The 27274-nt window shown below is 46.1% G+C and overlaps 1 protein-coding gene across 6 annotated transcripts in view; it reads right to left on the bottom strand.

Annotated features, from left to right (window-relative positions):
* The window catches only part of TBC1D1 (TBC1 domain family member 1), a 224136-nt gene that overhangs the window by 37560 nt on the left and 159302 nt on the right, over window positions 1-27274 (bottom strand). For all 6 annotated transcript variants that reach the window (XM_043870715.1, XM_043870716.1, XM_043870717.1 and 3 more), the window contains 2 exons: window positions 9078-9263; window positions 2193-2354 (listed from right to left, as the gene is read on the bottom strand). In XM_043870715.1, coding sequence (XP_043726650.1) covers window positions 2193-2354; window positions 9078-9263 — 348 coding nt within the window. The remainder of the gene's footprint in view (window positions 1-2192; window positions 2355-9077; window positions 9264-27274) is intronic.

Here is a 27274-nt window from a genome sequence, read left to right as displayed (position 1 = left end):
CTACCTCAAAGATTCAAAGTGAAGTTCCGATTTGATCTCTTTTTATGATCATTCTGAGTTAAGAGATGGACTGTGGTCATCTGTTTGGAGGTATTAGATCTTACATGTTGAAACCAGCTGAATAACTGACAAATAACAATTTCCTTTTATAATTAGTAAAAGGAATAGTAATAATCCTTTTACAATTAGTGACACAAAGTTCCTGGCACAGGAAGTGATGTGGCAGCTCACCTCAGTATAAACTGTCCAATCCTCTATTGTCAGCTTCGTCATGTAGGTTCCAGATACTGTGCTGAGTTCAGTCATGTCTGACTCTTTGTGACCCCATGGACTGTAGCACACCAGGTTCCTCTGTCCATGGAATTTTCCAGGCAAGAATACTGGAGTGGGTTGCCATGCCCTTCTCCAGGGGCACTTCCTGACCAAGTACCTAGAGTACTTCATTTGATTCCTCTTGTAAATGCATGATGAAAACCACTATATGTCCAGGTGCCAGGCTCCTAAGAAGCTCAAACATCTGGACGGCTGTCACAGAACCACGCAATTTACCTATGCAAAAGTAGAGCTACCTGAAGACTATCATCTAGTCAACAGTGAAAAGGGAAAGACAGGACTCATTCTTTTTTCTGCTTTCTTTTTTCAAAATGGCAATCTGGGGCCAGTTGGTGCAATGGTAAGCCTCCAGCAGCCATCACTGCACAAAGAATATAAGACCTGGAAGAAAGCTGTGAGGTCCTCTGCCGGGTCCACACCTCTCATTCTGGAACCAGAGGCCAGAAAGATGAGGACAACCGCCACAGGCCACTGTGGCCGATATAGGACCCGAGTCCTCAGCACCCACACTTCTGGTCTCTGAGAACAGCACGGCCGAGGCCTAGCTCAACCTTGGGCGGCATCAGTGGCGGCTAGAACTCCAGCAGCCTGGGATGCCACCTGCTCTGTGGTCCTGAGCCCGTAACTCGACATCTCTAGGTCCACGTCTCCTTAACCATATAGAGGGGAAAGTTTTAACTAGTGCTAACTCATATATTATTACTAAAACTTAAGCTGTCAAAACTCAGATAAAGGTTAGATAATACCTAATAGAGAGACCATCGTAGAAAAGCTGCTTTGCTCCATTTACTCACAGAGTAAATAATGCATGTGCAACTTGGTTTACTGAGCTGCTCACACAATCAGAAGATAAGATTTACCACCCTTATTCTAAACACCTGGTTATTCACGCCCAGACTGACAAGACTTCAGGAGCGCTAGAACTAGATTAGACTCCAGAAACTTCCCATCTTGCCAGTAGACATTAACACACATTTAAAAATAAATAGTTTTGTGTTACTTGAACACTAACAATCACTGAAAAACAATCAATAAGCTCTAAAATCAAAGTCAAACTACCTCCAGTTTTTTCTTTTGAAATGTTCCAATGAAGGGCCAGTTTTTTCTTTTTAAATGTTCCAATCCTTACAGACTGACACTTTGATAAAAGACAGTGAATTAGCAATGGGAAAAAAATAAGACTGACAAAATATACAAGACCACTTTCTTCCACTAGGATCACTGTCAAATCACGGGGGAAGTTTCTAGATGCTGAGTCTCAGGTTCTGCACTCACCTTGGATCAGCAACTGTCCAGACCAGCACCCACGCAGCAGATCACACTGAACACAGGCTGCCCACACCCCCCGGCCTCTCAGCAGAGCACACACCTGCAGCGGCTCCTCACAACGGCCACGGCTGTCACCCACATCTCACACACGTGTACAGTGAGGCCAGAGACGTTAAGCCATTTGCCTAAGAACACTGCAGAGCAACTGGTAGAAGCGGGATCCAAACCCGAGTCTACCTGCCTGAAGTCTGGGCTGGACTCTGACCTGCGGAGAGCACCCAGACGGAGGGCACACAGCTTGCTGTCAGTTTACTATGTAACTCTGTGTATCGTCACGTTGTTAGGCAGCTTGTAGGCAACTAGGCCCTTAGCTGTACCTTTTTCTTCTTCCTGTTTCCTTAATTTAAGAGAAATCGTAATTTAAGAGAAATTGAGACGAAGACATCTGGAAACAAATCGGGTAAAGACATGATAAACAGGAGAGAGATCACCGCTGAAATTGAACCTAAAATTTTTTTTTTTATTCCATACTTCTCCCTAGTCATCAATGAGGGGTGAGGCCAACTGGACTGATTCCCAGTTAGGCTTACCTTGGCCAACAGCCGAGTGCATTTTCTCCATGTCAAACTTAATTTTTGACCTTCCTGGAGTGCTAAGTATCTTTTCCCACACTGTAGTCACTTCTTTAAGACAAGGAGTGATTTCTTCATAATCAAGCTTTAGGCGCTTGTTCAGCAAATCATTCTCAGAGGCTAGAACAGACAATTGAAGAGCACGTTAGTGAGTTATGGCTATGCATCTCCTGTCTCACAGCAAGGCTGCCGGCTTATCACCACCACTGAGACGCCTGTAGCCAGCAGCTGCAGCCAGCTTAACAGGTCCAAGGTGAAGACCAGTTCCCGCCCCACCCCAGCTTTCTTATCACAGAAAAAGCTATATACCCAGGAGGCATCCCTGATTCCTCTTATTCCTTCATCCCCGATGGATTTTGTTGGCTCTTCTGCTAAAATATACTACACCTGTCCAATCCTATCTATCTCCATGGCTACCCTCTATTAACTGTAACCATGTCAAAGGCAAGGACTGCGTGTTAGAATTCCTGGTGCCTGGAAGGATTAGATCTCAACAAAACTTCACCTAAACTAGGAGAGGCTCTCGGAGGATAGTTCCTTCTTGGAGCCAAACCTCCATTGAGTATTGATAACATCTACCCTTCCTCACGTTTCTGCTGCCTGGGGCTGAACAGAATAAATCTACCTTTTTCACAGGGCATCTTCTCAAATATATGAAGATAGTTACTACGTCCTTCCTTTTTCAGCCTACAGGTCCACTAGGAAGAACTCTACCTGAGTCACCAAACTGGAGGTGGGGGGATCAATAAAGGAGAGGAAATGTAAGCGTTCTAAGAAGGACTAAAACTGACAGCCTCACTCCCACCAAACCACTCACTCCTACTCAGACCACAGGGGCGATGCTCTCAGCCCCACACCCGTCCACAGCACATCCCCCATCTGGACTGTGAGCTATGGGGAAAGCGGGTAGGAGACAGAGCTAGGCAGGGGCCAATATACAGGCTTCTGCGGAGCCGCTAAGCTTGTCTTCTTTACGACAACAATAAACAAATCCTGCAAGTCTTCAGTACTTACACTTAGTAACATTTAATGTTGACAACACGCTGAGGTAGGTTTTTTTATGTTTCTTCAATAATATCATTTAAAACAACATTTTTATTTATTACTTGACAGATAATTGCTTTACAATTTTATATTAGTTTCTGCCATATATCAACATGAATCTGAGGCAGGGTTTTTTTTGAATGAGAGGACTGGGCTCAACATCCAAGGCCCAAGCAGAAGGCCTAGTGGGCCTAAACCCCCTGCCTTTCTCTACTGTTTACCACACTGCGGAACTTGCTGTGATGAATGACACATTGTTTTCTAAGGATGTATCAATTAGGGGCCTCAAATATTTGATAGAATCCAGTGGAGCTGTTTGGACCTAGAGTTTTCTTTGTGTGAAAGATTTTTAATACAAATTTTATCTCTTTAACAGATATAGGAACATTCAGACTTTTTTTTTTCCTTATTTCAGTTTTGATAAATTGCACCTTTCAATAAGTTTGCCCATTTCATCTCAGTTGTTCAGTTCATTGGGAAAGAGTTCTTAGTCCCAGAGACACTGGTAAGTCAGTATGTACCTCGAATAAGTCTGCTCTCCCCTGACCCATAAACACACACTCCCTAGCACCAAATCTTATTCTGGAGAAGACCAAGGTTGAGCAGGTTCGTTACTTTGTCCAGGGCAGCAGAGTAGGATGTGCTGGGCAAAGGATTTTTGCACCCTGAATTATTTTTTAAATAGGAATTACCGCTATTTCGTTGAGTCACTCCTGTAAAGATAAATGAGATGAAGTACACTTAGTTGCTCAGTCTCTCAGTTGTGTCTGACTCTTTGCGACCCCATGGACTGCAGCATGCCAGGCTTCCCTGGCCTGCACCAACATTCAGAAAACTAAAATCATGTTATCTGATCCCATCACTTCATGGCAAATAGATGGGGAAATAATGGAAACAGTGAGAGACTTTATTTTTGGGAGCTCCAAAATCACTGCAGATGGTGACTGCAGCCGTGAATTTAAGATACTTGCTCCTTGGAAGAAAAGTATGACCATCCTAGACAGCATATTAAAAAGCAGAGACATTAGTTTGCCAACAAAGGTCCATCTAGTCAAAGCTATGGTTTTTCCAGTAGTCATGTATGGATGTGAGAGTTGGACTATAAAGAAAGCTGAGCGTTGAAGAATTGATGCTTTTGAACTGTGGTGCTGGAGAAGACTCTTGAGAGTCCATTGGACTGCAAGGACATCCAACCAGTCCATCCTAAAGGAGATCAGTCCTGGGTGTTCATTGGAAGGACTGATGTTGAAGCTGAAGCTCCAAAACTTTGGCCACCTGATGTGAAGAACTGACTCCTTGGAAAAGACCCTGATGCTGAGAAAGACTGAAGGTGGGAGAAGAAGGGAACGACAGAGGATGAGATGGTTGGATGGCATCACTGACTCAATGGACATGAGTTTGAGTAAGCTCCGGGAGTTGATGATGGACAGGGAGGCCTGGCGTGCTATAGTCCATGGGGTCACAAAGAGTTGGACATGACTGAGCAACTGAACTGAACTGAACTGAACTGAACTGAACTTCACAGACAAGATGCTCCTCTGACTGCTGCCATCTCTTGAAAGCTTAGGAAGGGAAGGAAGGCTAAGGGGCTGGGAGGCTGAGTAATTAAGTGACACCCAAACTTGTAGAAATTTTAGAAAAACCACACTATCTAATTTTTTTATAACCAACATGTGGTATTTGTTTAACCAGGAAAAAACTTTTAAAAATATCTTCAATTATACTTCAATTAAAACTCAAACTTCACTGTGTTACCATTATGCAGATGTAGTATCATAATGATCCAGATAACCACGATGGTGTGCAGAGTCAGATATCCCTGGAGTGTGAAGTCAAGTGGGCGTTATTGGAAGCATTACTACAACAAAGCTAGTGGAGGTGATGGAATTACAGCTGAGTTACTTCAAATCCTAAAGGATGATGCTGTTAAAGTGCTGCACTTATTATGCCAGCAAAGTTGGAAAACTCAGCAGTGGCCACGGGACTGGAAAAGGTCAGTTTTCCTCCCAATCCCAAAGAAAGGCAATGCCAAAGAATGTTCAAACTACTGTACAATTGCACTCATTTCACATGCTAGCAAGAGGATACTCAAAACCCTTCAAGCTAGGATTCAACAGTATGTAAAGCAAGAACATCCAGATGTACAAGCTGGATTTAGAAAAGGAAGAGGAATCAGAGATCAAATTGCCAACATACATTGGATCATAGAGAAAGCAAGGGAATTCCAAAAAAAACATCTACTTCTGCTTCACTGACTATGCTAAAACCTTTGACTGTGTGGATCACACAGTATAAAGGACAAAAGAACAAACTGTGGAATATTCTTAATGAGATGGGAATATGAGACCACATTACCTGCCTCCCGAGAAACCTGTAAGCAGAACAAGAAGCAACAGTTAGCACTGGGCACGGAACAGACTGGTTCCAAATTGGGAAAGGAGTATGTCAAGTCTGTATACTGTCACCCTGCCAATTTAAGTTCCATGCAGAGTACATCATGAGAAATGCTGGACTGGATGAAGCACAAGCTGGAATCAAGACTGCAGGGAGAAATATCAGTAACTTCTGATAGGCAGATGATACCACTTCAATGGCAGAAAGTGAAGAACTAAAGAACATCTTGATAAAGGTGAAAGAGGAGAATGAAAAAGTTGGCTTAAAACTCAACATTCAAAAAACTAAGAACATGGCATCCAGTCCTATCACTTCATGGCAAACAGATGGGGAAAATGTGGAGTTAGATTTCATTTTCTTGGGCGCCAAAATCAATGCAGACAGTGACTACAGCCACAAAATTAAAAGACGCTTGCTCCTTGGAGGAATAGCTGTGACAAACCTAGACAGTGTATTAAAAAGCAGAGATATCACTTTGCTGACAAAGGTCCATATAGTCAAAGCTATAAGGTTTTTCCAGTAGTCATGTATGGATGTAAGAGCTGGACCATAAAGAAGGCTGAGCACTGAAGAATTGATGTTTTCAAACTATGGTGTTGGAGAAGACTCTTGAGAGTCCCTTGGACTGCAAGGATTGACTGCAGTCAATCCTAATAAAGCAACCCTGAATAATCACTGGAAGGACTGACGCTGAAGCTGAAGGTCCAGTACTTTGGCCACCTGATGTGAAGAGCCAACTCAGTGGAAAAGACCCTGATGCTGGGAGGGACTCGGGGCAGGAGGAGACCAGGATGACAGAGGATGGGATGGTTGGATGGCAACACTGACTCAATGGACATGCGTTTGAGCAAACTCAGGGAGATGGTGAAGGACAGGGAAGTCTGACTGCAGCTCATGGGCTCACAAAGTGTCAGACAGGACTTAGCAACTGAACAAGTATCTGCAACGTTAAGTATATGGCTCATTCCAAAAGCAACACAGTGCTGACCAAAACCCATGGTTGTGGTGAGTCTCCCTGCTGTCCAGCATCAGGCTGCTCCATCGTGCCTAACTAGGGAAAGGGCCTTGCAGTGGGTGCTGCAGAGGACTGTGGGCCTACGAGAGAGGCCGTGCGTCTCAGTCCCAGCACCACTGAACGTCAGCGGTTCAACCTTGAGGAAATCACAACTCAGCTTCCAATGGTCAACAGGTAAGTGAAGTAGGTTCAGATGACAGGGCTTGATTCTTTCTTGAATGTAATGCTCCAAGAATAGTAATAAATATTTGATCCATGCATTCCAAAGCCAAGAAAAAGCCTTAACCATGGGAAAAACTCCTTGTATATGTCCCTCTACTTTCTTTACCAAAGAGCATGAAATTCAGCCTGAACCCTTAATCAATGGCAAGAGTCTCTCCCAGCTGCAAAAAAAAAAAAAAATAGAATGATTCTCTCTAGTGAACTTCTGGCTGGCTTTTGTCAAATCTTGCTTTTGCATTTAATAAGAAGGTTCTGCACCCCTCATGTCACCCCAAGAAAATCTACTAAATGTTTTTAGACGATTCATGATGAGGCTATTATTGGTGATTATTTTCCTCAGCAATACAGGTACTAAACACAATGCTTTCTAAATGCTATTTAGTAAGTTTATTATGCTTTCACCACAAAAGTATGTTGGACTTTATAGAGCTAAGGAAAGAAAGAGATTCAAACAGTAAAAATAAGAGACCACACAGGACAGAACTCTGCTGGATGAAATAAGGAAGTAGCAAATGAAGATGCCGGCAAGGGCTACTGAACTCAATGCAACACCCAGCAAGGTGTTCCCGGTACCTGAGGGACCCCTTCCCCATCCATTCTAGCTGGCCTGGCCATCACTTGCACAGCTTCACAAAAGCTCTGCCTCTGTGGCAATCTGATCCTGTATCCTCAGTTACAGTCATGATTCCGCCCCACATTCGCAAGAAGCCAGCCAGTATCCTTTACATTTTACAACTACGTTCTGAGTTCCCGCAGCTGCCATCTGCAAGAAGACTGGACAGGATAAGCATCAAGGTTTATGGGCTACATGATGAATATAACTGCCTTTCAGCTTTTCAACAAAAATGCCAACCAACACCAATGACTCGAGGGCTCTGCTCCAAAGCTGTCATCCAGCTGATGGAACACTCAGCGATGCCATCACTGTTTTAGACATCTGCTTTCAGAATTACTTTCAAGAACATGCAACAAAATGACAGAAAAACAGAGCTGGGAGAAAACTTTGCATTCACTGCTATAAATTCCCCTCACCGTGGCATCTCTGTCCACAGTAGCCTTATGGGACGAGCTGTCTTTCTCAGCTTCAATTCTGGGTACTGGAGAGGCCATGACACCCATGAATAGACCATTCCAACCGCTTAACTATTCTTATCAAAAGGTCTTATTACTTTGTAGTTGACTCCTTGCTTTTGGTTAAAGATGCTATACTCATTTGGACAATGAACCTTATTCATCAGATTTGTTGTCTTAACTTTGAGTTCTATAAAAACGCTACAGTAAAAGATGAAGATCTGCAGTCTAGGAGCAAGTTCAACGAAACAGAAAGTAATTCCAAAGCTGCTCTGGACAGGGTCAGCGTGTACAAGCCTCCCTTTTAAAGAGTATGTTCAGATTTCTCAACCAAAATCCTCCTTATTTTACATCCAGGCAACTCTCTGTACTCCAAGACCCATGTTCTTTCCATTATACTACCAGGGTACATAAAACACAGCTCCTCAGCTACTTTGAAAATAATATTTATTGATGCAAATGACTACTGGAATCATGAAATGGACAAAATCTAAATTTCAGACTTCATGTCTGAATTTGGCACTAACATAACCCTGGAGCTGCTCTGAGTCTCCGCTTTCTCTTTAGGCTACTGCCTAACTTCTGGAGTTGTCACCAGGATTAAGCCAATCAGTCTGTCTAAAACCTGAGTATCAATACAGGTAGAGCTCAGCTAACCTGAAGTCTAGTCCTCTGTTTTTCAGGTTACCTGCAACTCACTAAAAAAGTACAGAGTGAGGTTATGAACTATAATGATTTAAGTAGGATCTGTTCACACTTAATACCCAGGCAAAGACTACAGCAGAGGACAAAGCAGGGACAAAGAGAAAGAAGAAAACAAAAGATGCTTTTCAGAGAGTTAAAGCTTACATCTGAAGGATGTCTCTCAGAAGATTCAACTTACTACAATTGGTGAAATTATCATTAAACCTCCAGAAACTAAAAGGTATTAACTTTACTTTAAAAAAGTAAAACAGGCATTTAATATGTATATTTATGTATGTTGGAGAACCTTGCTTTTTTCTTTTTAATAACACATCTATGTCTGATGTGTCTCCAGAGTCAGGACCAATTAAACCACCATCAGGCCAGTTCAGTGTTAAAAAAAGAAGACCAACCTTGCAGCTTTTGATTTTCCTTCTCCATCCTGAGCAGCAGTATCTGTTGCAGAATGGCCTTTTGCCACAGCTCTCGAAGTTCACGAGATGTCCTTTTCTTTTCCTCTGCAACAGGTCCGAAGGGTCCATCTTCACAAACTGGTTCTAGTGGTGATCGTGGGGGAAGCTCTCCCAGCTCTGAGTAATCTGAGGAGGGAAAAGGGCATTTCAGAATGGTCAGCTTTTCCTGTTCTTCCTTTTTATTTATTTATTTTAAGTGAAGTATAGTTGCTATACAGTATTATATATTGGCTTCCCAGGTGGTACAGGGGTAAAGAATCCGCCTGCCAATGCAAGAGACGCAGCTTTGATCCCTGGGTCGAGGAGGTCCCCTGGGATCACCGCATGGCAACCCACTCCGGTATTCTTGCCTGGGAAATCCCAAGGACAGAGGAGTTTGGCAGGCGACAGTCCCTGGGACTGCAGAGCCGGACACAGCTGAGCACACACACATTATCTGTCACAGCTGTGTGAGACAGCGATGCACAGGGTTTAAAGGTCATGCTCCATTTATAATTCACACAAAGTACTGGCGATACTCCCCGTGTTGTATAATATATTCTTGTAGTTTATTTCATACATAGTAGTTTGCACCCTTTATCCACTTCCCCTTCATCCCACCTCCCCCTGAACCACTAAGTTTGTTCTCTGTAAGTCTTTTTTTGTTGTTATATTTATTAGTTTATTGTATTTTTTGGATTCTACATATAAAGGAGATCATACAGTTTTCATCTTTCTCTGATTTATTTCACTAAGCATAATACCCTCCAAGTCCATCTCTTATTGCAACAAATGACAAAAATTCATCCTTTTTAATGACTGAGAAGTATTCCACTGTATATATATACCACATCCAGAATGGCCATTTTTCAATAAAAAATTGTATTTAAATATAGTCCCTAATCAGAAAATTCTGCTCATTCAGATATTAAAAATGACATTACTAAATTTAAAATTCAAGTTTTACTATGAATTGAAAAACTACACCTGAGCTACAAACATCTAACAAGTTATACTGTTACATCAAATGGTAAGAAGTCACAGCAGCTGGGGAAATCTGCAAAGACACCTACTTTGTAAGGTATAATACTTTACCTTTTTCTGAATTAATGACTACATGATTAATAACCACAGCAAACTTTCATGTAGCGTTCACTCTGATCCAAACTGTTCTGCAGGCTTTATGTATAATTATTCATTTACCTCTCAGCCACCCTCAGAGGCAGGTATGGTATAACGATGCAGTTCTAAAGAGGAACAAACTGAAGCGCAGGCAGTTACGCGCCTTGCCCAACGCCACACAGCCAGGAAGCAGTCAGAGCCAGGGCTGGACCCCAAGCAGTCTGGCTTCAGGAACATTCCCGACCACTGCGTTATAAGGCTAGGTGCTTTAAAAGAAGATTAAAGCTTTTAATCTTTAATTGCCAATAGTAACAGTGACCATTAATAGTTCTCCTACCAAGCGCTGGGCACCATGTCAGGTGTTCATACGGACAGATTTCTTTCATCCTGATGCCAAATCCAGAAGGCAAGTATCATCCTGAAGAGACAGCTACAGCTCAGAGAAGCCTGGTAATTTGTCCAGGGTGAGACAGTAAGTTCATGCTTTCTATAGATACTCCTACAATTACAAACACCTACAAGGGGCTTCCCTGGTGGCTCAATTGGTAAAGAATCTGCCTGCATTGCAGAAGACCCAGGCCCGACCCCTGGGTCGGGAAGATCCTCTGGAAACAGGAATGGCAACCCACTCCAGTATTCTTGCCTGGAAAATCCCATGGGCAGAGGAGCCTGGAGGGCTGCAGCTCATGGAGTCGCAAAGAGTTGGACACAACTGAGTGATTACCACTTTCACAATTCAAATGTCTCTTATGCCGTCAATTTTCAAATTTCTATTTCTTAGCTGAAATCTCTTTACAGTTCAAGAATTTGTGCCTTTCCCAACTGCAGGCATGATGTTGCTGGTGCAGTGTTACAGAAACCAGTGCCTTACAGACAGGCACAGAGAACAGCCCCACGGCTCACCACGAAAGCGGCCATGAAGAGCAGCGTTAAGTTCCCCCACAAGTGGACCCCATCTGACTCGTGCATTCTCAACGCATGCAGGGAAGAGCCTGTGCAGGCAACCTGGGCCTGACAGCCCACCAGGCAACACACTCCCTCTCCCACCCAGTGGCTCTAACACAATTCCATGCTGTGTCTAATTGACAGAACAGTCATCACCACTGCCTTCTATCTAAAGCTGGGTTTGTCTTCCTGCTGTGAAATCATGCATAAGCCACAAAATGTTTAATTTCCTAACGTAAGCCATCCACCTTAACTCTTAAAAATGTTGAATTAAAAAAATAATAAGCCATTAAAAGTACTTATCACATTTTTATTTACACTTGTTTCGTTGTGAGCCTATTAAACAAATGAACTAAAATTGTACGTTTTTGGAGGTAAGAAATAATAGAACCATTTATGAACGTTACAGGAGGATGCTCAGTGTAATGGTCAATTTAAAAGCAGGAATCAAAACTGTCTATATTGTATGAATTCAATTTTGTAAATATTATGAGAGGCAGACAGTTCAGTGATTAATAGGTCAGGCTGCCTGGTTTTTAATGGTTTTAATCAAGACCCTTCATTTGTGGATTTTGTGATCTTTAGCAAGTTTCTTAACCTCTTTGAGCCTCCATTTTCCAATCTTTCAAGTGGGAATAATAACCCCTCCCTCATAATGGTGTTACAGGGACTGAGTTAATACATACATACAAACCACCTAAAACAGGGTCCAACACACAGGAATTCAGGGAATGCTAACTCCTATTGTTGGCTACCACATACTAAGGGCAGACAAAAAAATACTAGAAGGAAACACATCAAAATGTAGTCACTCAACTGTAAGCTCAGAGGTTAGAACTTTGCCTTCTTGTCCATGAGGGTCTGCCCAGCACCATGCAGTCCCTGGCACCCAACAGGTGCTTGATAAATAATAATTGAGTAAGAGATTGGCAGGTTCTGGGTTTGGTATGATTGCCATTCATCTTTTTATTTCCTGAGTTTTCTAAAATTTGTGATAATAAACATTTTTATAATTGAAAATTAAAGAAAATACTGCAAACCTGCTCTGGTTTAAATCAAAGGTTGAAAAAATGTTCTCTTGCAAAACACTTAGAAGACAAATCACCTCCCACAACCTGTATACTTAGAGGGGCACTCATGACTGAACACAATACAGTCTAAATTAATCCCTTTTTCAAAAGGAACTTTAGTCAGTATTATTAATTTAATCTTATTCTGCAGCACAAAGTCTTCCACTTGAGCCCTTCCCTTTTTCTGTTGTCTGTTTTCTTCTTTTACCATCTTGGCTGCTGACACTCTGCTGGACCCTGCAGTTATGATTCAAGTTCTGCTTTATCTCATACTGGAAGTATTTACCCTCCCTCTGGTTCATAAAAGATTCTTGTTTCCAAAAAGTAATTCTCGTGAGCTGTCAGGGGTGATGCGGCAGGCGCAGGGGCGGTGGGTAGAGCCGGATTTCAGCAGACCTTCATGTGTATATAGAAAAAACCCCAGGGACCGCCCCGTCACCTGAGCATTCAGTGGACTGAATCTGAAGACTCCTCCCCATCCTTAAACCCTATCAGTAAGATGAGGACTCAACTCTCGTGGTCTCCTTCCTCAAACTGCATCCTTCCTGTCAGCCACAGCCTTTCTCCTCCTTCAGTGTCCTAAAGATTCCTACTATGTTAACTTTCAAATTGTGGCAGAATGAACAGAGCAGTGTGCCTCAGGCTGGGCGGATGGAACGTGTCTAGGAATGCTGGCTGCTTGGTCCCCCAGACCCACCCACTCTCGGCCAACTAGGCTGCTGACAAGAACCACAGTCTACAGAAGCTTATGACACTCCAGGTTCCGCTATTTTCCTATTCAAAGAAATCAGATTTGCAAAGAGTCCAAGCACTGTCTGGTGATGATGACTGTGAGGTTTAAGACACAAATTGCTTCCCTAGGGTTCTCTGTAAAAAGCAGAGACATTACTTTGCCAACAAAGGTCCGTCTAGTCAAAGCTATGGTTTTTCCAGTAGTCATGTTATGGATGTGAGAGTTGGACTATAAAGAAAGCTGAGCGCCAAAGAATTGATGCTTTTGAACTGTGGTGTTGGAGAAGACTCTTGAAGAGTCCCATGGATGGCAAGGAGATCAAACCAGTCAATCTTGAAATCAGTCCTGAATATTCACTGAAAGGACTGATGTTAAAGCTGAAGCTCCGATACTTTGGCCACCTGATGCGAAGAGCCTACTCACTAGAAAAGACCCTGATTCTAGGAAAGATTGAAGGCAGGAGAAGGGGATGACAGAAGACGAGATGGTTGAATGGCATTACTGACTCAATGGACGTGAGTTTGAGCAAACTCTGGGAGATGGTGAAGGACAGGGAAGCCTGGCGTGCTGCAGTCCACGGGGTCGCAGAGAGTCAGACACGACTGAGCAACTGAACAACAAAAGGGTTCTCTACTTTGGCCTTCTTTTTCTTTTTATTCATCACAGCTCAGTTCGTTGAGCTTTTACCATGTGATGAGTCCTCGGCACACATAAGCCTGTTTGATTGTCACAACCACTTCAAGAGGTGGGTGATGTTATCCCCTTGCTACAGGCAAAATAACTAAGGTGCAGTGAGGTTTTATAACGTGGCCAAGGTCACACCTCTGGTAAAAGTCAGAGCCACAGTTTGAATCGAGATATATTTTCCTCCAAGTAAAAAATGCTTACCCAGTACCTAACTTTCAGACGCACATGGGTATCCTGCAGAAATGCAGATGTCGACTCAGTCAGTCTGAGGGGAGCCTGAGAGTCTGCATTTCCATCAGGCTCCCAGGGGATGCCACCACTGGTGGTCTCAAAACACACTCAGAAAACTGGGCTCCACACCACATTTTTACTGTTGACCCCTCCCGTGACCCTAGGTACTTATTATCATGTCAGTTCTTCATTTTCTTCGGCTGTTCTATGGCCCATAGAACATAGTCCAAGGGTCGCCATCAGCTGCCTGAACTCAGGCTTCCACACATGGCTGGAGCTCGTCCCAATCCTGGTCAGGGTACCAAGGCCCAGTGCAAACACAATGGATTATGAGCACTAGTGTGACCTAACTCAATAAAGGCTAATCCGCTACACAGCTCAGCAAATAAACCTCACAATTTACAGCAGGGTGTCTCGTCGGCAGGACCACTGACACTTTGGGCTAGTTTTTTTTTTATCACAGAGGATTGTTCTGTGCGTTGCGGAATGTTTATAAGCATCCCTGGGTACCACTTACTAGAGGATAGTAATATCCACTCATGCCAGCACTAACAATCAAAAACACCCAGACAGCGCTAAATGCCCACTGGGGACCAGGGAGGACAAAATCACCTCCAGTGAGAACCTGAATCAGAATAAAATACCCATCACTTACTCGCTCCTAAACCCTGGGAAGGGGTAAAATATCCCCTTCACCAAGTTTATTTTATGTGATAACAATTACTGGTGTCCTAGTCTCTAACAATTTTTTAAAATATACTATCTTTTGTTCATATTAACAGTAACCTAGTTACTAGTAATTTACACAAAGGGGATAAACATTTGTTTATTCTAAATGTGACCTGGCTAATCTCATCAATGGAAAAAGACCCAGATCTGGGATAAGGCTATACTTGCTGATCACTCAAGTGTGTGCATGCGTGTCTGGGGCGTAGCTGCGTGAGGTATACACTCCTGTATGCAGGGGCCGGACTAGAGTGGCAGGGTGAGGATAGCATGAAAATTGTTGGACAACTGCTGGCTTGCTTTTATTATTAGGACCTTGCCCTAATCATAAACAAATGCATGAGTTAACGTGGATCGTTCCTAAGCTGTTGACACCAGAATTTGTCGAGTCCTTTATATGCACCCAGGATGAGATGTGCTTGGTGGTCTGAGAGAGGCTTTGACGTTTCTAATATTCTCCAGGACAACGTGGGGACCTCGCTTCTGTCCTCAACTTATGTTCGTGCTGAGAGGCAGCCAGCCAGAGGCTCACGTGGAAGAGGTCGGCTCAGTGCGGAGTCAGAGCCGGCTCCCCCACCCCCAGGCCAGCTGGTCAGTCCCTCTCTGTGAACCTCTGCAAACACGTACACCTTCTGGGCTCCGGGCCCTCGGGGCACAGTGTGGGAAACGGCATTCTCCTCTGACCAACCCAGCTGCGGAGACCGCAGGCAGTGCCAGCCGTCTCTCTGAAGTCTGCAAAGCCACCCAACCGCAGGGCGGCAGGCACAGGCCAGTCTGGGACTGGCTTTTACTATTCTGACATCTCCTATAAAGACAGGATGCAGAGGGCTTAAATTATGTAGACGCTCAGCAACAATAGCCTTCAATGGGTTCTAAGAATTTTTTAACCAGCCATAATTCAGGGCCCCTAAGAGACAGCTGCCTCTGCCTAAATCACTGCTATAACATTCTCAGGAGAGTCATAAATATGATCTATGCCGGGGTGCCAATACTGTCAATGCCCAACTGTTCTTCAGCCGCTCTCTGCTGCCACGTCCCCTCTGCACACACACGTGTGGGGAGGAACGTTACGGCGCGTCGTTGGTGTGACAGGGCGGGAGGAAAAGGAACGTGTGCCTGGCCTCACACCTGTCCAGCCTCCTGCTCTGTGAAGTCTGGAATACAAGGAGGGCTCCTTTCTTGCACTTTCACAAGACATTGATTCCAAGTGTGAACTGCAGTTCTCCTCCTTTTAAAGACATGACATTAAATGATGTGTTAAGTACCCCTGTGAGAAAGAGGAGCTGCCGGAAGAAAATGAAGAGACAGACCTTCTAAGAGACACTACTCACCAATATTCTGCTTTTATTTCTTATCCCATGATAGAGCATTATATAACTACCTCCATCCCTTTTGAAAAGTCCTGATTTCCCATGCCAAAAGAGAAAGAAAACGTTTAAAATTCCAGTTACTCTCAAACCTCTGTTTTAACTATATCCCACAGACCTTGGAAACAAGAATTAAAACTGAACGTTTAATCTCCGGAGAAAAGTTAACAATAGGGATTCACATCTGCAGCATCTGTTGTACCAACAGCTGAAGCAAACTTCTTAAAAAAAAACAAAGAAAAGGAACGTGTAGATTTAAGAAAGAAACAGGCAGTCCATGAATGAATGCTGTCAAACAGTTTACAAAGCTCAAACCTCACCTTTCCTACAACAGAACAGATACCAGGGGAGCAGAGATATCGGCGGTCCCTGCTATATTCCATGCCTGGGAAAACAGCAGACACACACAGGAAAGTCACCAAGAAATGAATTCATCTCTCTGCACCCTATCCTGACTTCTTCGGATGCTTTATGGAAAATAATTAAAAAAAAAAAAAAAAAACAACTTGCTATTTTTCTACAGTTGCATTATATGAGGTGGCTCAGTGGTAAAGAATTTGCCTGCAATGCAGGAGATGCAGTTTGATCCCTGAGTTGGGAAGATGCCCTGGAGGAAGGCATGGCAACCCACTCCAGTATTCTTGCCTGGAGAATCCCATAGAGAGAGGAGCTTGGTGGGCTCTGGCCCATGGGGTTGCAAGAAGTCAGACATGACTGAAGTGACTTGAGCATAAGAAAAAGGAATTTTTCAGAAACATTCATTTTTTAAAAACCAGTATTTTTAAGTTTTTGACACCTGCTACTAGAAATCCAGAAGCCCTATGAACATGACACAGTCCCTCAAATGTCAAGGATGACTGAGAGAAGTAGACGACTGCTGAGAAATACAAAATGTACAAGAAGTTCAGCAAAGAAAATGAATTTCTCCTGTGCATCAAGTCAAGGCCTTGGACCCTGGAGCCAGATCCCAGCTCCACCACTAACCGAGCTACTTAACCTCAAACAGGTGGTCTGAACACTTTACACTTACACCCTCATGTGCAAAATTTGCATCAGAGTGCCTCTCAGAGCATTAGCATGAGCATTCAATGTAGATGCTTCCCTGGTGGCTTAGATGGTCAAGAATCTGACTGCAACTCAAGAGACCTGGGTTTGCTCCCTGGGTCTGCTCCCTGGGTCAGGGAAGGACCCCTGGAGAAGGAAATGGCAACCCACTCCAGTATTCTTGCCTGGAGAATCCCATGGACAGAGGAGCCTGGCGGACTACAGTCCATGGGGTTGCAGGGAGTCGGACACACTCAGAGACGAACACCTCCTCCATATGGAAGTGTGCGGGCGGGGAAGCCTGGCACAGAGGAAGCATTCGATAAAATATCAGCTGTCATTCTTACCAGCATCAGGTTGCTGGAACTGGTGGTTGCGCTTTAAGGACAAGTAATATTCAGATGGGTGGAAATAACAAGAGCCATTTCCTGTAAGAGCAGCACCACAAGAAATGCAGGTGAGCATTATGCACTGAGCCATTCTGTTCATGACCAGACAGTGCGCAGACAAAAAAAGAATGGTCCTGCCCAGGTTATCGACAGCCTGACTGACTTATTTAGGTATTAATCAGTGGGAATGATGGAAGAATTTGGGCTCTTACAATTTCTAAAAGAAAATTTATCTCATTTTTGCATACTTTAGCCCTGGAACGATACCCCAGCCATCAGGGAATGCAGAGCTTAGCAGATCTGACAAATGAAGGGCTATTAGGAAACAATGTGGAGAAGGGCTGGGGGTGGGGAAGAGAGTAAACTCTGAAGACAGAACAGGGAGCCTACCTCTGCCTGAGATGGGGTGCAGTGGGAGTAAGATGTAATGGGGAGGCACACGATATTTTTAAGCAGCCAAGAAATGCACAAACTGGAAACAAATGCAAGAGCCCTACAGATCTCTATCCCTATGACTTCCCAAAGTAGGCACGTGGGGTTGAGTTTCCAAGGGTCTGTAAAGATGACTTTTGGACTCAGTCTGGTGAGGGGCTGGGACGACAGCTCATGGAGAAGCAGGAAGGCACAGGGTGATCGAAGTCCAGGGAGGAGAGCCGGGCAGAGGCAGGAGAAGATGACTGAGGGAAGGAAGGTGCACGCAGGCGCTCCTGGGGAGCCTGGGGGGCCTCCCTCTGGGGCTGAGCTGTGAGAGCTCAGGGGGAAGCGCCGCCCCAGAGGGGGAGGAAGTGCCTGAGAAAGTCAAGGCCTACAGAAGCTTGAAAAGAACCAAGAAAATGCTGCAGACATGTGAATTTTTTATTTAGCGCCCTGGATAAATTACCCTTTGAAAGAATGGCATTTGTTTTTGCATCTGCAAGGGAGATGATAATATGCTTTTTGCAAGGATCAAAGGTCAGGACTCCCATTTCTTGATCAAAGACAACAAAACCCAGGGACCGAACCCAGGCCTCCCGTATTGCAGGCAGATGCTTTACCAGCTGAGCCACAAGGGAAGCCCAAGAATACTGGAGTGGGTAGCCTATCCCTTCTCCAGCAGATCTTCCCGACCCAGGAATCAACCCGGTGTCTCTGCATTGCAGGCGGATTCTTTACCAACTGAGCTATCAGGGAAGCCCCAACAAAACTATGAAGAGGAACAAATACTCAGCCTCAGTGGGAACATGAAATGTTCATCTTCGTCATAGTTTCATCTCTCCTGTTACCACGTACATAACCTTGAATTTCAAACTGTGGTCCCTGCAGTTTTATGAGACACAGTAAGGTGGAGAAGCACACCACCGTCACAGGCCTTTGGGGGTGTGTGTTGGGGGGGGGCGGGGGGTGCGTCCGGACCAGGCCTGCCCCCCAGGGGATGCTCCTGCTCACCCGCCCTCCCTGCCCTGGCCTGAGGGAATCCTCAGCCCTTGCAGGAGCACGGAAATGTGGGGCTGAAAGGGACACTAGAGGATGACTTAGCTCGAGTTCCGTCCTTTTCCCATGGGGACAGTGAGGCTCCAGCAATTCACCCCCAGCACTTACTCTGCGCCAGGCAGCATTGAGCACCCGTGCATCTCACCCTCCCAGCCTCCCGGTGAGTCTCAGAGCTGACCTGCTAGTGCAGCTGGGCTGGCTCCTCCCAGTGCCTCGGGGTGACAGGAATGAACGGAGAGGCAAACAAGGCCCTGATGACACGTGTGCTGCCACTGCCCGACCCAGAAAGCAGCCCCGTGACCGCTCCGTGCCCCGACCTCCTCGTCCACAGCGGACAACAGCGTCTGCCTCGCACGGCTCCGAGGCAGGGACTGTGTGACAGACCCTTGTGGGCACTAACAGCAGTTCTGGGCCAGGGGCACATGTTGAGCCGCAAATCACCGTCACCATCATTTTATCATCTTAACCTGAAGCTGGGGAAATCTTTGTTTAGACTTTTCCATAATCAGACTGGGGCTCAGGATAAAAAAGACGACTGGCTGACTGAAGGATACTGGGGAAGAGAGACACGTACTCTATGAAGAAAATAACAGCGTGGTCCCGGGTCTCCGGGGCTGCGTCCGGAACCCGTGGTCATGAGAGGAGCCAGCACTGCAGAGGCCTGGCCACTCTCAGGACGGCTGCGTGGCCCTTCTGGCCTTTGTCTGTGTGGCTGACTCCCTTCCTCCTCCTCCAGAGCTCAGCTGAGGTCATGCCCTCTGAGAAGACTCCTCCGGTCACTCCCAACCCTGCCAGGTCCTTTATGCTCCCTCAGCAACTCCAGCAGAGCTGCTAAGATCCTGAGAACGGTATGCTGGGGGGCTGACTGTCATGCGAGAGCAGCTCAGAGGAACAGGAGGTCACGGCAGCCTGCAGCCCCTTGGGAAATGTGAAGCAGGAGGGAGAGAAGTCAGGAAGGACGGGCTCGGTGGAGGGGAGTGGGCAAACAGGCAGAGGAGGAGGAAGGGACGCCGAGGGCCCCAGGCAGCACACCACTCCAGGCCCAAGTGACTGGGGCTCAGCTCTCTTCAGCAGCTTTATTCTCAATTTTAAGAAAAACCATTTTAAAAACTTTATATAAACCTTACATATAGCTATCTAAATGGAGACATCTGACATTTATGCAGATACATGACTTTTTATACAAAATATGAACATTACAAATTGCAGTGCTCGTCATCCAATCATGCATTTAGTTCATTCCGAGACCAACGATGAAATGAACCAACTGCTGTCCCCAAGGAGACAGCCGAGGAGGCCACTGTGCCAGGTCAGCATGACAAGTGGCAGGACAGGAGCCCACAGGGGTGGCCAAAGCGCAGAGGGCAGTGATGGAAGACCTCCCTGTAGGAGAGGTGCCCCTCGGCTGCCCCTTCCACTGGGGTGGGGCGAGGGCAGCGGTGGAGGGAGGGCCAGGCACCAAGCCCTGCAAGGTGACCAGGAAGGCCACTCCCTGAAGATGGAGGAAATTCAAACGACACACTGCGATGAATTCCTGGGGAGTTTTGAGCAGTTCCATGTGACTCTGGAAAAGTTAGCCGGGGGGGGGGGGGGGGGGGGGCGCACTGGAAGGAGGGCATACAGATTGTAAGAAATGAGTCTGGTCAAAGAGGGAAGGGTCTCCTGTGCTAAATAAGCAAGACTGCCATCCTGACAGAAGCTCCAGAGCAGAAGTGGGAAAACAACTAGCCCGTGAGCATTGACCACACGGGGATTTGCCCCAGCTGCTACCTGAGCCCTTAAGAGCTTGTCCTCATGGATTTTTAAAAAGGGGTGGGACCACCCAACATTCACCACTCACACGGTTGACCCTCCATGATGACAGCTGCTGGTCAAGCCCACACTGCTTGGACCTCACTGTGGGCGTCTAGGAGGAGACGTCTCCCTGATCCCGCTGCCCACACCAGCACGTGGGGTCACCATCCACAGAACCCAGGCCGCGGGTTCAGTCCACGGGAGAAGTTCTCACAGTGAGGTCTGCAGGCCAGCAGCACCCATAGCACCTGCTGACTGGTTAGAACTGCAGGTTCTTGGTCTCACCTTAGACCTGCTAGATCACAACCCGGGGGGCGGGACCCAGCAGCCTGGGTTTCTGATGACTGGAACACGTATTCTAGGTTATAGGTTTACTTTAATTGGTGGTTTCATATAACACTTGGGAATAGGGGTACTTTTCAAATTATTTCAGCAATGACTCCACTCATTACAGATGACCTAATCATTAAATAAAAATTTTGAATGTAACACAGCATGCCTTGCAAACACCAAGACCAACCTTGTTTTTATCTTTGTCAAAGGCAATTGTTTAAAATTAATACCATTTCTTAGGAAATGCATTAGAAAGTGGTCCCTCCCTCCTAATCCAGATCAACTACCCACACAATTACAGTGATAATAAATTTGCTTCCAGAAAACCCCCAAATACGAACATAAATAGTCAGAAACACAGACCGATGAGTCATCTGACACAGAAAACTACACAACTAGCAGATAAGCTCACCATTTCTCCACTCCTGTTTTTTAATCATCTGCACAAAAGCAGCTCCTTTGTTTAGCATGTGTCTTCCAGTGCCTCCTCCCAGCAGGCCGGCCCCAGACACCCCACCTGAGGGCGAGGGGCCTTTCTGGGCCTCCGTCGTCCTGGGCAGGTGAGAAGAGGCCTAGAGAGGAAACCAGCATCCTCGCCCTCAAATCCCCGCCGACCACAGCACAGGGCGTCAGGAGGATCAGGCCACAGCCGGGTGAGAGTAGAGGGGCTGCATGTGGAGGGCTGGTTTCCAAACTGTACCCGGGACGCTCCGCGTGCAGAGTCCACGTGGGGACCAGGAGAGGCACGGGGAGCGGAGCGGTCCTAGCTCAGGCTGCTGCAACAACGTGCCAACGATGGGTGGCTCACTTCTCCCAGTTCTGGAGGCTGGGAGGGCCAGGGGCTTGAGGACTGCCCTCCTCCAGGTCTGCCTCCTCCCTGCTATATCCCTCACATCACAGAGACAGAACTCTGGTCTCCCTTTTTTTTCACTTGTAAGAAAGGAAAGCACTAATCCCACCTCGGAGAATCCACCTCTCGTTTAGTCAGAAGTTGTGTCCGACTCTTCTGTGACCCCGTGGACTATCGTCCGCCAGCTTCCTCTGTCCACGGGATTTGGACTAGAATACTGGAGTGGGTTGCCATTTCCTCCTCCAGAGGATCTTCCCGACCCAGGGATCAAACCCAAGTCTCCTGCACTGGCACGCGGATTCTTTAGCACTCAACATAAATTACTCTTGCTTTTCAAAATGTTCATCTTAAAAACAAACAAAATCCCATGTATCTCTAGGTTTACTAAGATCAGTTAGCTACAAACAGTTAAGTTCAACCCAGGAAGCACACCCCTCCCTCCAACCCCTCCTGGAGGCCACCTAGCGGGGCTTTAGACACTGGTGCAGAGAAAACAGACATGAAGCTGTGACCACAGGCAGACACGACACGTGATGACCTGCCGCACAGCGACGGAGCCACTGCCAGCACGGCTGACACGGGCAACGAGACTCTAACGAAGACACACGTTTCTTGCAAATCACATCCTTCTTCAGCTGGGGGATCCCAAGCTGCAGAGACACCTTCCAGCCTTTGGTCTGTTGGTCCCAATATCATCGACTACACTTTTCAATTCATTGGGGGCTTGGGGACGAATGCCAGGCTGTCAGGGGTGCCCGGGGACTTCTTTAATATAGCAGTCACAGGCAATGCTGTTCTTCCCGCAGGTGATCTGATCTGGCTCCGCATCAGGACACTTTCCTCTGTCTCCACGTCGGCTGGCGACGCAGACACAGGCTCCTCTGAATCCAGACTCCCTGATGACGACTTTCTCTCCCTTCCAAAGTCATTTGTGAGGTGTTTTCTTTTATAACTTGCGATTTCTTTGTTAACTCTAGTCCTCATTTCATCTTTTTCCACTGTACTTGCCCAGTCTGAACATCTAGAACCTCATCTACACCTAGTTACCTCCCCGAGGAGGCCCCACCTCCAAATACCAACACACAGGGAATTAAGGGCTTCAACATATGAATTTAGGGGAGACATAAACATCCAGTTCATAGCAGGAGTACATGTGGTTCTAAATTACCCTTCCACTCCATTTCAGCATAGCAGGTCTGATTTAATGTTTTATAAGGCCTCTTTAAAGTTTCCTTAAAAAAGAGGTCAGCAGCAAAAAAAAAAAAAAAAAATACGAAATAAAGAAAGGAAAAGTTCTGAAAGCACAGATAACAAGGTTTTATTATGACCTAAAGGAACAAACTGGTATTTTCAGTCTTGGTGGACTGGCAAAACCCAAATTTGTAAGAAGGGAAGACCCGGAGATCAGAACAAGGGATCCACTTGAACCTGCCATCTGTGCCGTGAACGTGGAGACTGTCCTGGGCTATCCTATGGTGTCTATTGTAAGCCAGGTCTTGAGGTGGACACCTAGGCTACATCTTATTCTGCTACAGGAGGCAGATTTGGAAGTTTCTTCCACCCCAACAAGCTGCAAGACACCACCCAGGTACACACTCAACAAACACATGCTTCCAAGTCCCCACAAGAATGCGGATGAACCCATCTTTCAATTAAAATCACTTGAACACTTGTAAGATGATGAAGAAAAACAGGACAACTCCACAGCCTCAAGACATGAGACAAACACAAGTTTTCAACATAAGATTGGAGAAAATACATTCAAGGCAAGAAAGTACTAAAGTTATGTGAAGGAATCAAGAGTTAAGACAGTTTCTGTCACAGAGACTTTTATAATATAGATGGATAGATTTAGTGTTATTTAATTTGTACTTAAATGATACTTAGAAAGCTTGGAGTAGAAAAGGATCTTTTTATCCTGATGAAGTTGTAATCCCCAAATCATTAAGGTTCACGCCACAAAACAGCACTGCACCAACACAAGACAATACCCAAAGTCCTCCAGGGAATTTAAAAAGCACTTCCCCTCGGCAGCCACAGCCTTCCAAGTCAGACCTGAACCAGGCTATGTCCACACTCAGCGGCTCCCATCCTTTTTTCTCCCTGACTACACCTCATGCTCCTTCATCTAGCATTAAACCCAATGCCTGGGACAGCATTCCACAGACAACTTCACACTCAGAATCTCTGTACGTTGATTATACAGACCTCCCTCCTCCTGTCGCTGGCAGAGGATGGATCTTTTTGTAAATTTTGGACTTTCACTTGAAAACGATATTAGCTCCTAGACGATGCGCTGACAGAGACTGAGGCGAAGAGAGCCCCTGTGTGAGGGCAGAGCCCCAAGACCCGACCCTGAGGGGCTGCGCGGGAGGAGGAGGCGGGGACAGCAACAGGGGCCGCGGAGGAGAGGGGCCGCGGAGAGCTGCCTCGGTGGGGTCCAGTCATGAGGGACCAGGAAGATGATAAAATGGTGATTCACAAGGAGGGAAGCCCTATTTTTCTACCTTCTGGCTCAGGTGAAGACTTTTAGGAATGCTGACTGGTTTTCCCCCCATGAAAAGGGTGCTACTTTAACTGACTGCAGAGAAATGAGAGACACTAAAATTATGAAAGTAAGAAAAAAGAAGAAAGGAAAAGAGTTACCTACAGCCCCACTTCCCAAAGCTAAGCGCTCTTCATGCTCTCTGCTTTCACTGAACATGCAGACGTGGCTTCCAGACGGGTGTCAGCACCGCACTGGCCTCCATCCTCAATGCCCTCTGACAGGGTCTGAAGCCCTGGGGCACGCCCCTCAGGAGCGGACGGTGGGACCCTGACCCCCGGGCCCGAACAAAGGGCTGGGTGGGGCAGACACACTCAGCCTCATCCCCGGAGAGGAGCACCGGAAGTCACTCAACTCAACTAATCCAGATGAGAGTCACATTCCAGTCCTGTCATCCCCAGAGAGGAGCCGCTGAGACGGAGGGAACTGCTGGGAAGCGGGAGCAGAGTGGGACGGGAGGCAGAGGGGATGTGTGACCGAGGGGAAAGGCCAGAGGGGCAGCGGGAGGACAGGTGGTCCAGGAAGGCGGCGGGGGAGCCTGGCTGGGCTGGGCCTGCACGACGTCCCAAGTGAACTCTGACTCAGTCAGCGACCGGGAGGAACTGCGAGAAGCCCTCCCTCCTGCCCCTCCTGCAACTGTGACTAAATAATCATCTCCCCCACCCATCCCATTACACAATGCTTATCTGGATGTGATCTGAGGTCGGAATCCATGAAAGGAAGCTCAGGACTGAAAAAGTTAGGAAATACTTTTGTGCCTTTCTGGGGAGAGGGGATGGGGAAGTCCATGATATGAAATAAGAAGTTTAAAATAGTGAGCCCAGTCCTTCCCCCAATCCCACACAATGCTCGTCGGGTTATATGTGGAAATGTGACCTGTCCACCTGGAAAGCCCCGGCCTCACTGCCTTCCTTTTAAGGGCTGTGTCCTGAGAGAAATCAGCCTGGGAGGTGGCATTCCTCCTGGGAATCCACAACCCTTGGGCGGTGGGGAAACTTGGGTTTTGGCTTTAGTCAAGTTTTGAGCTTTGATGTTTTCAACTAGAAGATGGAAACTATACGATCACTGAGATGTCTCTGTGCCCTGATACTCATTCAAAACTTCAATAGATTTCAAACAGTTCCTCACTTTATAAATCACATAACTTATAGTGGACATGCCAAGCTCAAATGTTTTTTGAAAGCTGATGCTGTAGTAAGCAAATTTTAAGACCATTACCATGATTTACTGTGCCCAAAAACTCATTAAAGGGGAACTGTGAAATTCTCTGACCATCACTGAATGTGATAAATGTCAGCACACTGAGAGCTTTGGTGAGTAAGAAGCGAGAGGTGTCACATACGCAGAGGACAGAGAGGGGAGAAGCTGACTGCTGAGCTTGAACCGACGAAGCAATTGGGTCAAGACTTACCTACCTGCCCCTCCGGAGGACAGGTAGTTTTTGAAACATCCTGGCAGAACACAGAGAAACCAGGTAAGGCACACTCAGTTTAATTCCAGGGAAGGTGAGCCCGGGGGGAAACCGACCCCCCGAAGCCTGGCAACCGTGGGCGTGGTTGGCCAGGTCACAGCTCCCTGCGCCTGTCAACTTCCTGGACATCTTGAAAGCCACATGCTGTCTAACCTCTTGCCGGGGGATGATTTTAAAGAGCGAAACATCTGTGACTAATTTCTTTATAATGATTCCTGGTCTTTTGTCTCTCTCATCAAGAGTCTGAAAAGAAACCAGTCCCTTGCATCCGTTAGAGCACTAACGGCCCACGGCTCTCCCGTCTCTGAATTGAGAGCGCATGGCCACTCAGCGAGGTGGTGCCTGGACCCCATGTGTGCACCTGGGGTGGAGCAGCTTCCCAAGGACCCAGGTTTCCTCTGGCTGTGACTTCGGACGATGACAAGCATTCTGCCAAAAAGCTGAAGCCATTCTGCAAACCACCAGCATGCCGCCCAGGATGCCAGACGTTCTTTTTGGTAACGTGAGTGTCCTCCATTTGACACAGAGTCTCTGACTGTCCTAGCACAACCGTTCGCTGGTCCTGAAAGTCTAGTGATGATCAAAGGGAAGGTGGAATTCAAAGCGGCTGCCGTTTGTGGAGGGGACTGAGAAGGCAGTCTTCTCATTTCCTTCATATCCCTCAGGAACAGACCACTCTATCATGGAGCACTAGCTCCCATTTCTTGGGTCCTTCCTCAGAGATTGCCGAACATCCCTAACTCTATGAAGTGGGTACCACTATCACACCCATGAGATCGCTGAGGATTCTGTGGCAAGTGTCTTTAGTCAAATAGCTCACAAATGGAGGTGCTGGGACTGAAGCCAAGAACAGTCTGATTTTAAAAGCCATTCCTTTCAACTCAGCAACAACAAAAAAATCCAGTAACTCAATTTAGAAACGGGGAAAGGATATGAATAGACATTTCTCCCAAGATGATACACAAATGGCCAAAAAGCATATGAAAAGATGCTCAATATCACTAATCATTATAGAAACGCAAATTAAAACCCCCACGAGATATCACTTCATATCCATTAGGATGTCCACTTCAAAAAAAAAAAGAGAGAGAAAGCACAAGTGTTGGTGAGGACATGGACAAACTGGAACTCCTGGGCGCTGCTGGTGGGGACGTGAAGTGGCGCACCTGCGATGGAAAACAGCATGGCAGTTCCTCAGAAGAGTCAAAATAGAACCACCATGGAGCCCAACAATTCCATTTCTATGTACATATCCAAAAGAATCGAAAGTAGGATCGTGGAAGGATATCCACACACCCATGTTCAACGCACTGTTACTCACAACAGCCAAGAGATATAAAGAACCTAAATAGCCATAGACAGATAAACAGTTAAACAAAAT

The sequence above is a fragment of the Cervus elaphus genome, chromosome 17 (genome assembly GCF_910594005.1).
Source record: "Cervus elaphus chromosome 17, mCerEla1.1, whole genome shotgun sequence".
NCBI lineage: Eukaryota > Metazoa > Chordata > Mammalia > Artiodactyla > Cervidae > Cervus > Cervus elaphus.
The sequence above is the reverse complement of the archived record's forward strand: the minus strand, read 5'-3'. Positions and strand labels throughout refer to the sequence as shown.